Source organism: Salmo trutta, chromosome 12 (genome assembly GCF_901001165.1).
Source record: "Salmo trutta chromosome 12, fSalTru1.1, whole genome shotgun sequence".
Classification (NCBI taxonomy): Eukaryota; Metazoa; Chordata; class Actinopteri; order Salmoniformes; family Salmonidae; genus Salmo; species Salmo trutta.
Genome location: NC_042968.1, coordinates 21860657 through 21877522, shown reverse-complemented (window position 1 = coordinate 21877522; position 16866 = coordinate 21860657). Strand labels below are relative to the sequence as shown.

The 16866-nt window shown below is 44.5% G+C and overlaps 2 protein-coding genes and 1 long non-coding RNA gene across 3 annotated transcripts; 2 read left to right on the top strand and 1 right to left on the bottom strand.

Moving 5' to 3' along the window:
• Positions 1–29: 29 nt before the first annotated feature.
• Positions 30–8878, top strand: LOC115203176 (ATM interactor). The gene is made up of 4 exons (XM_029767603.1): positions 30–363; positions 3957–4082; positions 4438–4637; positions 6157–8878. The coding sequence occupies exons 1-4, from the start codon at positions 133–135 to the stop codon at positions 7976–7978; spliced, it is 2379 nt and encodes a 792-aa protein (XP_029623463.1). The 5' UTR covers positions 30–132; the 3' UTR covers positions 7979–8878.
• Positions 8879–10268: 1390 nt separating this feature from the next.
• LOC115203175 (uncharacterized) lies at positions 10269–13959 on the bottom strand. The gene is made up of 2 exons (XR_003880123.1): positions 13359–13959; positions 10269–13083 (listed from the first exon to the last, which is right to left on the bottom strand). It is a non-coding gene; the product is annotated as an uncharacterized LOC115203175 (long non-coding RNA).
• A 1686-nt stretch (positions 13960–15645) lies between these two features.
• On the top strand, positions 15646–16536 carry LOC115204737 (protein phosphatase 1 regulatory subunit 3E). Its single transcript, XM_029770452.1, has one exon. The coding sequence runs from the start codon at positions 15646–15648 to the stop codon at positions 16534–16536; it is 891 nt and encodes a 296-aa protein (XP_029626312.1).
• The last annotated feature ends 330 nt before the right edge of the window (positions 16537–16866 follow it).

The window sequence follows — 16866 nt, the reverse complement described above, 5'->3', positions numbered from 1 at the left end:
GTCTGTTGCTAAGAAAGGTCTCCCGGAAGTGGACGCGTCCTCGTATTTTCCGGACCATATTTTCCTGGCTTGTTTGCAGCACTGTTTCTGCTGCTTGAGGAGCGGTTGGGTTGGTAACTTGTCAACAGAAACATGGCTGCCTCTGCGTCGGGGAAAGCATATCGAAACGATAACGCTTCTATGGGCAGTCAAAAATGCATCGAAGAGCCCCCCGCACAGACGCGGGAGATTATCAAACCGTCTATCATGGAGCTCACCAAAGAAGTGCGGACCAATATCCTATGTACGGTGGAAGGATGTGGCAAGATTCTACCGAACACGCCAGCCCTGAACATGCATCTCGTGAAGTCCCACAGAGTAAAGGTAGCTAGTTTGTTAGCCTCTGCAAGCTAACCAAAGGGGCTACTGACATATTCCAACACGTCTTTCTATTTTTCAATTCATGATGCTAGTATCGCTAACTAGTTACGCTAGCTAGTTAGAGGCATGCTTATTGGGAAAACGGCAAGTCATCGTGCACTGTTTGAGGCCAGTTCTTTGAAGTTGGCTAGCTACAACTGTATACTGCCGATAACGTTATTTTGTTACTATTGTGAAACATTGCGTAAAGCATTGTAACTATCATCCTAGGCTAGGGTCATAGCTGTATGAGACTGATCCTGGCTAATGTTAAGTTAACTAGCTTTCTTGTACTGCTTTTACATGTCAGCCATACAAATGTATTATCTGTTCAAACCCACACGGTTAGATGCGCACAATAATACGAACATTGTGGATATTCAGATTAATATAATAGTTCGTTTAAAACGTTTACATGCTTTGCAAGAACGATTTCAGTAATAATCCTGTTCACATAAACACATCTGAAGTTAGGCTAATGATGGGACTTTTGATAAATGCATCAAATCGCCAATAAAAATAAACGTTCTACCACAGTGACCATGTTATATTTGAGAATACGATTTGATATTGAGTTAGGACATATAATGTTTGTATGTGAAAAGATGCATACTTTCAGTTTTCCCGAACTCTAGCTTGAGGGAGGCTTGCGCACGGATGCTGGCATATGCGCAGATCAAATACACCGCTGGACCGCCGATTAAACTGTTTACGTGCCTTAATTCGAAGGTTGCTCTGAAAACCAGGTATTTTAATCGGTTTACTTCGATTATGACCGTACGCGATTTAAGATAAGCAGAGTAAGGTGTTTAAATGACTAATGCCATACTCAGTTTAATATCGAATTATTAGTGTGCATGTAAATATACTTGTCTCCATGCCCACATAGCCTAACTTTGTAATATTATTGAGAGTAATTTGGTTTTCTAGAAGTTTATGGAAATTCGAGCAATTATAATAACTCTCAGTGAATAAATGTTTATATGGCTGAAGAAGATGGGCTAAGCCCAAGATGTGCAACCAAATCAGTCTGACTAATGTCACACTGTCTTTAGCCTAAATATCAATACAGGCTACAGCAAAGGTCTTGGAGACAATGGTCCTCCTCTTTAACTGAAATGTATGCAGTGTCCCCGCCTAGTCTTGCTGCCCTGTGGGAGTCTTAGTGATTCCAGTTTCCCCCAAATGAATGCTGTTCTCTGCTGGGATTTAGCTGTCTTTTGTCTTGCTACAGACTGAGCTCTTTGGGGGAAAAAAGAAAAGGTGAATGTTTGAATTTGAATAAGGTCTGAAAAGCACTTCATGCTCCTCAAGTACTAACTGTTCTCAATATTGAACTAATTCAACTGGGCCTAATGCAGGAGAATGAGAGATGGAGGAGAAAATACATTGTGCAGCAGTTCATGAAGGAAACATAATGTCAATCTGAACAAAATGGTGTCAAGTGAGCATAGTCTTAGATGTGTATGACTGTGACAGGGCTGACAGTAGAGGCAACTATACCCTTGCTTTCGAGAACCAAAGGCATTCTGCCTTATCACAAAGGTTCCCGCTATAAGCACCGCTTACCGGTGGGACCCTGTGACTACAATCCCAACGCTCTGTTTTAATGTTTAGAAACGTCAGTTATCGCTTGCGATACGGTTTTCAAAACATATGGAACTTATCTTTCATTTCAATTAGAAATAATCTTTCAATAAAATGCATTTACTGTAGCAGGTTTTCACAGATCCATACGTCCACAAACTACACTTCCTCCTCAGTTACGCTTACACACAGATGTTTGAGCAGGCTAGATAGCTAGTTAGCACAGGTGGTCGCATCTGTCTTCCGTATTCAAGCGCTGTAACATGGAGCTATGCCCGCGTGGGAACACTAACCATTTAAAGGTGTGTAGTAATTTAACCTTTTCGTTTTTTTAAATGATCTGATATGAAACTGTTACTTATGTTTCCAAAATCGTATCGCAAGCAATGTGTATTAACATTCAGAATTAGCATCAGAGCTCTTAACAGAACTCCCCCGGCCAGAAGATACCTTCATAAATAGACACTAAAGGTAGTTATGGGCTCACGCTACCCAACCGGAGTCATCAGGCCAGGAAAGCACAGGCTGCTTACTGTTCCTCCGCTGTTACGCACTGGCCAGGCTTGTTCTGTTTTATTCATTGATGCAGAAAGAGAGATGATTTGGGTTATAACACGGTTGTTGCTGGACACTCACTATGCCTTAGCTCGGCTGAACTGCCATATCACATTTGCTGGCCAACTGCTGGATGTGTGTGTAACACGGCAATCAATTTAATTTCACACACTTCCGAACATCACAAATCGTACTCAAATAATAGCCTACTGTACTAGGCAGGCTGTACTGTTAGACTAGTCACACTTCCTATGTAATGGCTGTATGGAAGGTGTCAGTGAGTCACTTATTAACAGGTTTAACTCGAATGTTAAACATTTTGATGACCTGACTCCTTGATGTAGCATACTGACATATTTTCAGTTTGCATTTCCTTGCTGCGATGCTGCTCAGCAGACCCTACCCAAGCTGTCTTGTAGCAGACAGAAACAAAACTATCTCTGCCCTGCCTGCCTGTATCACCGTCTGGCAATGCACTGTGCCTGGTCTGTCTGCTGGGAAGGGACATAATAGTGTCATGGAGAGCAGCTCAGGGACTGTGCTCTGGCCTAGAACAGACCGTCTGAATGTTAACCTGCTCATCTGCTGCTGCAAGACACCAGTGAGTCCATCTGCTGCTGCAAGTAGCCTATGCAGAACTGTATGCCTCTGACGTAACCTTTACAATAATATAAGATACACTGTCTGTTTACTGTGAAGACAGATCATTTTAGAACTATGCAGGATGTTTATGTATATTAGCCTAACTTATATCAAAAGGTCTATTTTATTAGTACTGTACCAATGACACAGTAGATGTAGCCTGCTAGGTGACCTTGGCCAGTGACCTTTGCCAGTGAAATACTGCAGTGCTAGTAATGATGGTTAGGCTGTACACACGGGTCGATGCTGAGGTCTATCTGTGGCCTGTGAGTCATACCAAGCTCTGTGTCTGCTGTACTCTTACATAAGCATCATGCTGTTGTTCATTGAGTTAATACAATGTGCTGCTGACAGCTGCTTCGGCACGGCTATCTGGAGACTGCCAGGACTGTGGAGTGACGTAGCACATTGGAAAGCACAAACTCGATGTGCTGTTAAACTAATAACTTTCATCTGAACCTCTTTAAAGTCATAGATGTGGACCCTCCATCTGGACCACCTTTGTCTGTTTATTTGCCATTCGCATGGTTTTCTACAAAGGATAATTGGCGTGTCCATCGGCTGGATGTTTTCGAGAGATAGGATTTTAGTCTCTCTCTAACTAAAGTATAACTAATGCCTAGCCTTTAGCTCAGCGGTCTTAAGAGTTGTGCTGATGGCCTACCTTTCTAAATGTGGTTGGTTAGGCTACATTATTTCACTGCTGATAGATGACACTAAATCTTAAGCCTATAGTATCACAATCTAATCATTCATCCTCTCTCTCTCCATAGGACGGTCTTGTCAACCCCACCATCAGGAAGGACATGAAGGGCTCCCAGAAGCTCTACTGTTGTCCCATAGAGGGCTGTCCACGAGGCCCCAACAGACCCTTCTCCCAGTTTTCCCTGGTTAAACAGGTACCACATCCCTACAGTCAGTCTAAGATAGCCTGGCTGAAACCACCTGAGTCAGACTCATGCGGATTGTCTAATGAATGGAAAGACTGAGACAGACATTTCCCCCTGGGTTTTCCCCTAATCACTTTCCAGTCCTGCTTTGGATCTCCCTTGAGATCCTGATGGTGGATGGGAATTGTAAATGATTGGAAAGTGTGTCTAATAATTATGTCTCAATAGAGAGGCTTTTGAAGTATAACTAGGAAATTGGAATTAGTGAATAAGAAGGGAATAATACATTCCTTTATTGCATTTTTCCAGTTCATGTAACAAGTAACCTCCTCTCATAGCCCTATGTATATTCTGCTCTATCCAGCACTTTATGAAAATGCATGCAGAGAAGAAGCACAAGTGTTCCAAGTGCAACAACGGCTACGGCACAGAGTGGGACCTGAGGCGCCACATAGAGGACTGTGGGAGGACCTACTGCTGCACGTGTGGCTGCCCCTATGCCAGCAGAGCAGCGCTACTGTCACATAGCTACAGGACCGGCCACGAGGTCCCCACAGAACACAGGTAGACACAGAGTGTACAAAACATTAGGAACATGTACTCTTTCCATGACATAGCTTTCACCTGGTCAGTCTATGATCCCTTATTGATGTCACTTTTTAAATCCGCTTCAATCAATGAAGATGAAGGGGGGAGACAGGTTAAAAAATATATTTTTAAGCCTTGAGACAATTGAGACATGGATTGTGTATGTGTGCCATTCAGAGGGTGAATGGGCAAGACAAAATACTGACGTGGTTTTGAACAGGGCACCGGTTTGTGCCAAGAACTGCGATGTTGCTGGGTTTTTCACGCTCAACAGTTTCAAGAATGGTTTACCACCCAAAAGACATCCAGCCAACGTAACAACTGTGGGTAGCATTGTAGTGAACATGGGCCAACATCCCTGTGGAATCCTTTCGACACCTTGTCCTGCGAAATTAGGCTGTTCTGCGGGCAAAGGTGTAAGGTGTTCTTAATGTTTTGTTCACTCAGTGTGTACTGGATATCATACTGGAGGGCAGTGTTTCCATTAACCGGTTGTTGATGGGTTTTGGCCAATTAAAATAAAAAATACACAAAAGCCGACAAATATAAGCATTGCCAAGACATTGTCCAGAAAAATCCTCCATAATTCACATTAGCTACGCATGGAGGTTGGTTCACGTCATCTTTCAATGATCTCTCTACTTTGCCTGTTTAACTTCCTGCCTGTCTGTTTTGAGCTCATGCTCTCACTAGCAGATTAGCATTGTATAACTGGAACTGGCCCACAAAATGTTCACATGCCAGTCTGTGACACACAGCTGCATGCACTTGACTCAGGGGAGAATGATGATTTTATGCTAAATGAATCTCCCTAAAATAGAATTTAAAGTAATGTCCACCAAGGAGGAATATAAGAGATGAAATAATCGTGCTTCCCTACTCTTCCTCTAATCTACTGCCTGTTTCAGTAGTTGGCTCAAAAATGCTTGACTAACTAGCTACTGTACCAAAGGCGGAGGTACAGACAAGTGGACAAATAAATAGACACTGAAATAGAGGATTTTGACAAGCCAGATGGACAAATTGAGACATGCATTGTGCAAGGAGCCAATGTTCACTTGGTAGGCTATCCTTCCTCCTTGCATATTGCAGTCACTTCCATGTGGTGCCATTGAATCGGCAGTGGGTGCTCCTAAAGGCATTAGTCTACACATGACATTCAAATGGGTTTCTATTAAATAAGTCTTGTATTTGGTTGGACATGCTGTTGGAGGGGATTTAAAGATGGTGTGGACACATGGTGGCAGAGAGGCTCAAAGTCTTCAAGTGTCATGCAGTTTCTCCAGTAAACCATGTAATTATTCAATAACATCATGTTGGGACAAACACCTGCATGCACAATGTGCCTTGAGAACAGACTGAATATGACTGCACAACGATTAAATGAGAATGCTGCCACTGCACCTTGCTTTTATTAGTGTTTGTCAAAGCTTTATAACTACCTACTGCTGTTTTGTCTGCTTGACGTATTATCTCCTCTGCCCTGTGTTTGCAGGTATCCACCAGTGAAAAAGCGGAAGATGGAGAGACAGATAAGTGGAGAAGGAAAAGTCAAACCCAGTGAATTCATGTGTCAGATCATAAAAATGGACAGAGAACTTTCAGAGGACTCCCTCCCTTCAGACAGGGTCTGCCACAACATCCCCCCTAAACACATCCAGAAACTCCTCCTACCCAAGCCCAAAGTGTCTCTGGTGAATTTCCCTGTGATGCAGCTGGCCCATCTCCCCGTCCTCCTCCCTTCCACAGAGAGCGGGGTTCTGAGGTCTGTGGTGCTGGCCATGGACAGCCAGGGCTCCTTCAGCACCCTCCACCTCATGCCCCAGTCCATGGGGGCTGTGGTGCCTCACCTGGACCCTAAGACCCTGGGCTTCAGGGGCAGCATGCCTGTCTCCCGCCCCAGTCTGGGGCCTGTCAGCATGGGGGTGCAGGTAAGTCTGGAGTCAGTGGGATCTGGCAATGACTCAGGAGGAACCAGGGGGAGCAATACCTCCACCAACATCCAGACAGACATCTCATACTTGTCCAGGATGCCTATGGGGGTCGGGGTGGGGACTGAGGTGTGCCCCGTTGGTGAGTTGTCAGTCTCATCGTGTTCTCAGACAGATATTAGTGTGAGTGCTCAGGTCCTGCTGCCGGTCAGTGTAGAGACCCAGACGTTCCCCTCTAAGGCCAAAGCCACCACCACCATCGGGGCTCAGACAGACACCCACACCCTCAACCAGCTACCCTACCCCTATTCCTCCCCATCCCAGTCCCCCTACATTACCAAGCAGACCCAGACCAGACTCGCCCTGGCTGGGTCAGAAGAGAGGGCTCAGATGGACCAGGCCATCATGTGCTCAGACCTCTTCGACAGTTACTCCCTCAGCGTCTCAACACAGACGGCACTGACAGACGGACACTTCAGAACCCACGGTGTAGACGACCCCCTTTCCAGCGCCGGTAACGGTCTCTATGATGACGACGACAAGTCAGCAGGAGGCATGTGCTTTGGCGTGCAGACAGACGATCTCCAGTCGGGCAGCGTGGCGGACAACCAAACCCAGACCACCTTGGCTCTGTTCAATGACCTGGAGAACATCTTGTCAGGTCACTCTCTGTCCGGTCCCCAGACGCAGATGGATTCTTCAACAGGCTGTGGGTCAGGTCTGGGCTCTGTTCAGGAACAGCACACGGGCATCGACTTTGACTTTGAGGAATTCCTGAACGCTGCCCACATACAGACCCAGACGGAGGAGAGCGAGCTGAGCGGTCTGGGCGCCGACACCCCCCTGGAGGTCCTGGACATCCAAACCCAGACAGACTTCCTCCTCCTGGAGGGCCTGGGAAACAGTGAGGGGCCGGGCCGGAGCCAGGCCAGCGACCTGGAACTGGAGATGTTTGACACCCAGACCCAGACGGACCTCAATTTCCTGCTGAAAGCTGGAGGCCACATGCCACTGGGCCACATGCCCCTCGGCAACATTCTGCGCCAGTCCAGCTTCTCCATGAGCACAGAGTCCTCTGACACTGAGACGCAGACCGACCTCCACCGACCGCTGACACCAACACCAAACTCCAACACCCTTCTCTCCATGTCCCAGGGTGACCAGGCCAGGCTCTTGAGCAGCACGGAGACTCAGACGGTGACCGACGCGTCTTCTGAGGGCCTCGGAAACCTCTTCCTGACCAGCAACGAGACCCAGACAGTCATGGATGACTTCCTGTCAGCTGACATGGCCTGGAACATGGAGTCCCACTTCAGCTCGGTGGAGACGCAGACGTGTGAGGAGCTGTTTGCTCTCTTTCAGCACTCTGAGAAACCCAACAGCTGAATTACCACCCCCACACACCTCCTCAGTCCACGCAATGGGTTTCTGGTTTCTGTCCAGGAGGTCCTGGGTTCCTACTCATCATCCTCTACAGTCTATGTCCCTCTACTAATGGAGGTTTAGGTGTAGAAGTGAGCCTTCTTGAAGTCTTAGGACATTCTACAGGGGGGTAGCATGTCTAGGATAACATGTCCAGACATCTCCCTCATGCTAGCTCAAAAGCACTTTATTATAGTTCATGGATATGATTTCCCATCCTTGTTTACATGTTTATTTGCACGTCTTACTACTTAAATATATATTTTGTCTGAAAAGCCAGTTTAGTCCGTTTACAACGTTTTAAAAGTTTGAGCACTAATGTTTGCTGTAAGAGAGTATGTAATGCCTGTTGAGCCTTTCCTTAATTATACTGCTATTGAATGGCTTCCGGCAGATTTGATGTGGCACAAATATACTAGTGAAACTCTAAAATAGTTGCCGCACTCTCATTGTTGACATGTGATTGTGAAGTGCAGTCTTGTAGAATTGCCCTATTGTTACAGGGCCACCCACCTATAAGCTGGGTCACCGCGTTAGCAGACTAGCCTGTCATGGTCTTTGACTTATTCATTAGCTGGCTGTAAGTGTATAGCAGCACTGTGTGCTGAAGTGATACAACACTGTAGAGAAACACTATGAGGATCTAGCTACTCTCTAGTCACTGTGATTACATTGTGATTGTGTATGTCCACCACCACCATATACAGTGCCTTCAGAAAGTATTCACACCCCTTGACTTTTTCCACATTTTGTTGTTACAGTGGGATTAAGTGGAACAAAAAATGGAACATTTATGGAAAATATAATGAATATATCTTCATTAAAAAAGTATTCAACCCCCTGAGTAAATACATGTTAGAATCACCTTTCGATTACAACTGTGAGTCTTTCTGGGTAAGTCGTTAAGAGATTTCCATACCTGGATTGTGCAACATTTGCCCATTTTATTATTTTCAGAATTTTTCAAACTCCGTCAAATTGGTTGTTGATCATTACTAGACAACCTTTTTTAGGTCTTGCCATAGCTTTTCAAGTAGATTTAAGTCAAAACTGTAACTCGGACATTCGGGAACATTCACTGTCTTCTTGGTAAGCAACTCCAGTGTAGATTTGGCCTCATGTTGTAGGTTCTTGTCCTGCTGAAAGGTGAATTAATCTCCTAGTATCTGGTAGAAAGCAGACTGAACCAGGTTTTCCTCTAGGATTTTGCCTGTGCTTAGCTCCATTACGTTTCTTTTTTATCCTCAAAAACTCCCCAGTCCTTAATGATTACAAGCATACCCATGACTTGATGCAGCCACCACTATGCTTGAAAATATGTAGAGTGGTACCCCAAACATAACACTTTGTATTCAGAATAAAAAGTGAATTGCTTTGCCACATTTTTTGTATTGTGGAGTAACTACAATGTTGTTGAGCCATTCTCTGTTTCTCCTATCACAGCCATTAAACTCTTAACTGTTTTAAAGTCACCATTGGCCTCATGTTGAAGTACCTGTGCGGTTTCCTTCCTCTCCTGCAACTGAGTTAGGAATACACCATCCAAAGTGTAATTAATAACTTCACCATGCACAAAGGGATATTCAATGTCTGATTTCTTTATTTTTACCCGTCTACCAATAGGTGCCCTTCTTTGCGAGGCATTGGAAAACCTCCCTGGTCTTTGTGGTTGAATCTGTGTTTGAAATTCACTGCTTGACTGAGGGACCTTACAGATAATTGTGTGTGGAGGATACAGAGATAAGGTAGTAATTTAAAAAACAAATCATGTTAAACACTTATTGTACACAGTGTGAGTCCATGCAACTTATGTGACTTGTTAAGCACAGTTTTACTCAATGTATTTAGGCTTGCCATAACAAAGGGGTTGAATACTTACCTGCACAAGATATTTCAGCTTTTCATTTCATATATTAATTTGTACAAATTTCCTAAAACATAATTCCACTTTGACATTATAGGGTATTGTGATAAGGCCAGTGACAAAAGTCTCAATTTAATCAAGTTTAAATTCAGGCTGTAACACCATTTTTGGGGGGGGGAAAGGCAATGGGTGTGAATACTTTCTGATCGTACTGTATAACAACCCCACTAAATGTTACTGAACATAAACTGACAATATTACAATTTCTATCAACATTTTCTTGAACTATACTCTAACGCCTACCATATTGGTCAAAGCTAGCTGTTGGTATCATTAAAATATTTTACCTCATTTGCACATGCACCCCATTCAAATTTCAAGAAACAGACATTTGTTGAGACATTTTTATTGAATGTGAACTTTACAAGAGCTCTCCAAGTTTTGAGTATTTCTCCATGTTGGATATTGTTATGTTGGTGCCTTAAGCCAAGTATTTTCCATTATGTATTTTGTAATGTTTCCATTGGTCAGTGATGCACTAAGCAGCTTTAAGAGGTAGGAAGAAGTTCAGGATCAAAATAACATTTACATTATATTTATTTGTGGAGGGTGTATTGGAAGAATACTTCAAATACTCAAGTATCTTTTAATTTGCATGTTGAGTATGTTTTCTGTACCTCTACTTTAAAAAACATTTTGTTGCAAGATATGTTAGAATGCCTGTTTTGTGTTACACATCTAGGTTCTAAGAATGCAATGCAGTATTTTTTTCCAAGGCAGCATTTGCCCTACTGTGGTACACTATCAATATGTATAGAATTGTACCCAGAAACTGCAGAATGTAGCCTACGTCACACTGCACATACTGCACAACATGGCTTAGTTTTTGCACTGCATCTTAAAGTAATTGAAACAGGACTGTTTCATTCCAGTTTCTAACAGACTTTCATACTCAACCATTACATTTCGTAACAATGTTTTGTGCTGTACTGAAAACACTACTTCAATTTAATTTATCGTTCTTGAACTTTATTATAATAGCGCTGAGGGGAGAAACTGCCTTGCCTAAAAAAACATGTACAGTAGACTACATGGCAGGGTTGAAGTCAATTTCATTTTAATTCCAGGCAATTGAGAAAGTAACGCCAATTCCACATTTTCCTCATTTTGAAGAAAATGTTAATTTTAAATGGAATTGATCCTAACCATGTTTTTCTCTAAGTAGGGAGTGCATGCAGTCTTTGGTGCCAATGTAATTTATTTCAGTTGCATTTCTGTTTGCAGCCTTATCTTTTGTATTTCAGTTGCCTGAATGTGTAGAGGGTCGATAAAGGTTGCCTCCCGCTGTTTGTTTTGTTGATGCTATTCAGCAGACGCTCATAATAAACTCCTCAAAAAGGGTTGATTGTTTGAGTTGATGTAGTAGCTGGTTGTCAAAGGACAGGAATACAGTGCTGTATAAAGCCAAATCAAATATTTTATTACTGGTTAAAGCACATACTACTTTTGACTTAACACAATAATCAATATTGGTTCACAGTGTGGTTCACATCTAGCATGTAATTCAATAGGCTACCACAGACATCTTCACATGGGTTGGAACACTGCAATCACTGACTGCTCATTCCATTAGAGTGCAATAGCACTAGCATGCTTAGGCAATGGCTCAGATCATGTTTTACCATACTGAGGAGCACCGGGGGGTTCTGACATAAGAATAATGTCTGCTGTTTAACATTCAGGAATCCAAGAAACTGACCTAGAGCTCAGCATCATAGAGTACCTAGCACAGTTGCTGGGTAAGTGTGAGCACCACAATAAAAGCACATACAAAATCTAGAACCGAAATCACACAAATGAATGTATCACTCCATTTTAAAATGATTCACTCCATATGTCCAGGTGCGTGGAGGGTTCGTAATTAAGGAAGGCTCATGTAACAGTTAAATGATTTCACTCTGAATAATCAGTGGTAACAAATTACCATAACATGTTTGCACAATGTATTCTAGCAATCTGGACTACTTTGCATTGCTGATGTTAGATTGATAGCATATGTGATGATGGACCAAATGCTACCTTTTGATACGCATGTAACGCATGAATAAACTGGTTATACGATGAGGCTAAGGTGGTATAGCCTATAAATCAAATAGAACTAACAGCAATCTGTAAACTCATGTCAGTTCCATGTAGTTTAAAACGACCAAGTTGAATTCATCATCAGTGTCATTTGAAAGATACAAAGATATTTCACAGAAAGCTTATTTTTAATCACAAACCCACAAAGACTGAGCATTTGGGTTGGGAGAGAGTATCGAGTGCAAAGTAACAGTCTCTGTTCAGAGTAGTCTCTGTGCAGAGGCTGGGATGGGCACCCTGGTCCCAAACAGAATGGGCAGTTGGGGCTCTGCACGCTTCAGGTTCTTGGTCTTCAGTCCAAAGTAGAGTCTATGAGCACTGCTGGTCTTGGGATCCTGTCTGAGGTGTCTGTCCAGAGGGTAGGTGGCGTAGGGTAGAGGATCTGACAGTGTGCTGAGGGGCATGTCACATCTCTTGGGGATGGGGATGCTGAAAGCAGACAACAGGTGGGGGCTCTGCTGGCTCTCCACACCAGCTCCGCTTTCCCAGGCAGGCATCACACCGCATGACCCTGCCGTTGCGGTCTCCCCGTCTGAGGCACCGAGCCCCGGGCCGGCCTCCCTCCGGAGCTGGCTGGTGACCCTAGGGTGTCTGGGCTGGGAGGCCTTCATGGGTGGTAGGACGGCGAAGCTGTTGATGATCAGCGTCATGGGACACTCTGAGGCTGAGTGGTGGTGAGGGGGCAGAGCCCAGCAGTGAGTCACTGATCTCACACACCTCAGCTTTGTCCTCCACCATCTTGTCTCGGAGTGTCAGTTGCTGTGTGGCTTTCTGAAGGTCCCTGAAGGACTCTGGTGGGGACTCCTCTGAAGAGATAATAGAGGTTTGACTGTAGGGTCTGTTCAGGAAGTCTCCCAGGGTTGTGGGGGGGGTTCTCCCATGAGTCCAGGGAGGAATCAGGGGAGTGGGTTACGCTGGACTCAGAGTCAAGGGGATCCGAGAACTTCACGAGGTCCACACACAGGTGGCAGTGGTGGTCTGTGTCTCCAGTCTTGACCCTCTTTCCTCTCCTCTGGGTCTGAACCAGGCAGCCAAGTGGAGTAGTTCTGCCCCAGCCCCGGATCTGTCTCAACAACAAACACAAGCATTAAGGGAAACGTAATTACATTTTAATCAGTGTATCGCAACTTAGAGAAAATTAGGTTTTACCTTTTAAGATGATTTCTGAGATTGAATGTAGTTATAAACAGTGAATAAACATACTGACACCGTTTCGCTTTTTCTTAACTCACATGAAATTGAAGTGTGTATCTGGTGCCTACGCAATAACGTGACACTGGCTGAATATCATTCACAATCTAGCCCAAAAATAAAAGGGTAACCACAGTGATTACTTACAGCTTCCTCCCATCCGGAGAGACAGAGAAACTCAAATGGCTCCTGCTCTTTGGATGAGGTATCATCGCTGATATCCAAAAGGGCATCAACATGGCCTCTGTTGGGTAGTTGGCAACTCTGGCCCCATCCTGTGTACTCAACTGCCACACTTCTGTCTTCGGCCACTTCTACAGGCGCCTGATCCCATTCCTTGAATTTGTCCATTCTAAGATGAGCCTTTCAGGGTGAAATCTGTTGAGAGTGAAAAAACATCTCTAATTAGGCACTCATCTTGTAGGCTCGTTGGTAAGAGTGGAGATAAATGTACACAAACAGCAAGCAACCTATAATTAATTGTAAGCAAAACTATTTGTAAGATATCTGAAGACATGTAGCCTTTAACGTCAACTTTATGACATGTTAACTCAAGTGTTAACAAACGTGTTGACCCTGTTTACAAAACCTGTCCATTAAATGGATTCATAAACATTCTAGCTAGCTAGCAAGAGAACCTCACATTTCTGCCTAGCTACTAACGTTAACGTTAGGTAAACTAACGTTAGCAACTTAAGTAGGAAGCTTGTTCTGTTACCTGAAGCCACAAACAAGACTGTAAAAGAGACAACTTACCATTAAAGGGGGTCGACTTCGACACTATCCTCAGCAATACCATACAAGCATTTGCTCCTTGAGGTTTTTACATTCAACTTAATAGGCAGTAACATAGTCATAAAATATTTATTACAGTTTTGCAGCTATCAGGAGACGACCTCAAACAAAGTCAAAGATGTGCTAGGCCCACGAAGTGTTCGGAGCAGAGATAGAACGCCGTTGCCATGACAACTCCGCTACAACAGGGCGCTCAGAAGTGACGTGGTGGGAAAGAAGAGGGGAAATGGGAGGGGGCGTGAGAAAAACAAGTTGCAGTTGACACGTTATTGCTCATTTCCATGTTATCTAAGAAAATGTAACACTTTCTAGACCTGGATTTGCTGCTGACTATTTCATTCAATATCTATAATTAAGACTAACCCTAACATTTATGTAATCTATAGTAAGCTGTCCTATACAATATGATCCAAAATAGCCCATTATAACAGTATTGTAATATACATTGTATAACATAAGGCTATAAAATAGTGGACATGGGCCTAAGTGAATTTGATTCAGATCAGTGCTTGACTTTGAAATAGGTTCCGATATTCATTTTAGGTGGCAGTGCTGTTTATATTTAGGTGCAGGAGCTCCACTATACTTTTGAGTTAATATTCTATAAGAGGAACAGGAGCTCAAGCAGTAGAACATTTGAGGTGCTGGTACTGAGCTACGGTGAGCTCCTGCCCAAGTCAAGCACTGATTCAGATTGGCCAATGCTTCATAGTATGGCTACAGTAGCTGTAGCACATGGGGATGTGTGAAACTCCTCAACCTGAACTGTCCCCACTTGCGCCAGCGACGAATAGTTAGCTTGTCGCGTGGCACCGACTTCTGACGCTTCTTGACGGCCGTGGTACTCGCAAGCAGTGTGACGTCCTTTACATAGGCCTACCCATTTACATGATGTAAATTATTTACAGGTATCTAGAATATACTCTCAAAGCTAGTCCTTGATTGAAACAATAACAAAGTGACCACCCACCTCTGTTTCGTTTTTTTTTTAACGGAGAAAAAAAATGGAGAAAGGAAGTTATGCGTTTTTGGCTCATGGCCGAAATGAGATTGCCTCGCTGCCCATCCACATCGCTCCGGCCAAAGCCACGCCCACTAACGTTTCTTCTCCGTGAAGCAATCGACATAGCAGCGGAATTAAATTCTGGATGAGTCGTCAGGCAAGAAATGGGACGTGCTATTCGGAACATCGTGGTCCAGCCAGGCACAAACCTTATGCCTGTAATGTCATGTCTCTCACTGGGTCCCCTAGTTTTATGTGCACTGTAAGCTCAGCCACACACACATTGACTGGGGCATGATGCTGGAAATGTCCACAGTGATACGGGAATCCCATATTTCATATTCTTTCATAATGAATGAATTTGTATGCCTGTGAATGAAATTTAAAGTGACGTTAGGGAGGTATGTCTGGTATTTGTGGTGCGTTGTTCTAGCTGCACTTGTAGAAGCTTGGTTTATTCGTTCAGAAATGCGCAGTGTCACAGTCTGACGTGGTACTACGGCGCCTATCCGTGTGTTTATCTCTGATACCTGACGGCGTGTTCCTTTCTCAGTGCCTCTGATCACGACCACTTCGACTGCAGACCAGCGACTCTCCCGCTTTATGGAAACCGAGGCTGTGCGTTCTGTTGTAGTTATGCTGCCTCCCAAGAACTGCCTCCCGAGGAACTACAGCTGCATAGCTGGGTTGTTCGGGAGCTTGGCAGCAGACCCGAGAGTAGAAGACGTGGAGGGGATGGAGCTGAACGGAACAAGCGAGCCCATCGAGATGCACCATGTGGTGGATGAGAGACCAAGAGGCCGGGAATCCTTCCTCAAACCCCCGCAGAGTCCGAACCTGCGCCGAAGGTGCAAGTCTCTGCCGACCCCCATAGAGAGAGCGAAGCTTGAGATCTCCCGCAGCCGGAGTCCCTGCAGCCAGAAAAAGGTCCGTTTCGCCGACTCTCTGGGTCTGGAGCTCACCTCTGTGAAGCACTTCAATGACACAGACATGCCCGATGTGCCGGAGCGCATAATGGCCAGATTCGACAGGGCTCCCCTCCATCTGAACCCGTTTGATAAATTCCCCAGGGCACCGACCACCCAGTCAATTTTTATGGAGCTGCAATTCAAGAACCCCGGGACCCTACCAGGCTTTACTGAGAAAGTGAAAGAAGTGAAAGTGTTGTTGGAGTGTGCTGAAGCCGACGAGTTCAGTCTGTCCGGCGTCGTGCGGGTTTTGAACATGGCTTTCGAGAAAAGTGTCTATTTGAGGTTCTCAATCAACAACTGGATAACCTTTATGGACAGTCTGGCATCATATGTCCCAGAATCAAGCGACGGTGTGACAGACAAATTCTCCTTTAAGATAATCACCCCAACAACGTTTCTGGAGAGCGGAGGCACGTTCCAGTTTGCCATAAGATACTGCGTTGGTGGAGATGAGTATTGGGACAATAATGACGGGGTCAACTACAAAGTGCGACGCCACAGGTTTAAGATTTCCCCACCCCGTGAGTGGGAGGATGGCTGGATTCACTTCATCTAACCTGCATGCGCCCTTGGCGTTCTCACCGGCGCACTGTGTGTGTAAAGCAAGCGATCTCTCCACGGGCACCGTTTTACCGTAATGAAAAATAGGGCTACCATAGGCTATAGCCTCTACACATTGTGTTAATAATCCAACCGCCGTGTCCAGCTGTACACGCAGTCATTTTTTACATTGTTTGGGTTATGTATGTTTTTCACCACCGTCACAGTGGTTTTGTTTCATGTCATTATGTTTGACAGATTTGACAGGATTGAAAGACAAGCCCTTCATTACGTGTCCGGCGCGGGAGGTAAATCTGCTGTATGATAATTAGCCTTGGTGTTGGGA

What these genes read in the sequence shown, in the direction of transcription:
- LOC115203176 (XM_029767603.1), top strand. Translation starts at nt 133, where the DNA reads ATGGCTGCCTCTGCGTCGGGGAAAGCATATCGAAACGATAACGCTTCT. An exon ending in AGTTTTCCCTGGTTAAACAG is followed by an intron (nt 4,083 to 4,437) that starts GTACCACATCCC and finishes TGCTCTATCCAG; the next exon opens with CACTTTATGAAAATGCATGC. An exon ending in GAGGTCCCCACAGAACACAG is followed by an intron (nt 4,638 to 6,156) that starts GTAGACACAGAG and finishes CTGTGTTTGCAG; the next exon opens with GTATCCACCAGTGAAAAAGC.
- LOC115204737 (XM_029770452.1), top strand. Translation starts at nt 15,646, where the DNA reads ATGCTGCCTCCCAAGAACTGCCTCCCGAGGAACTACAGCTGCATAGCT.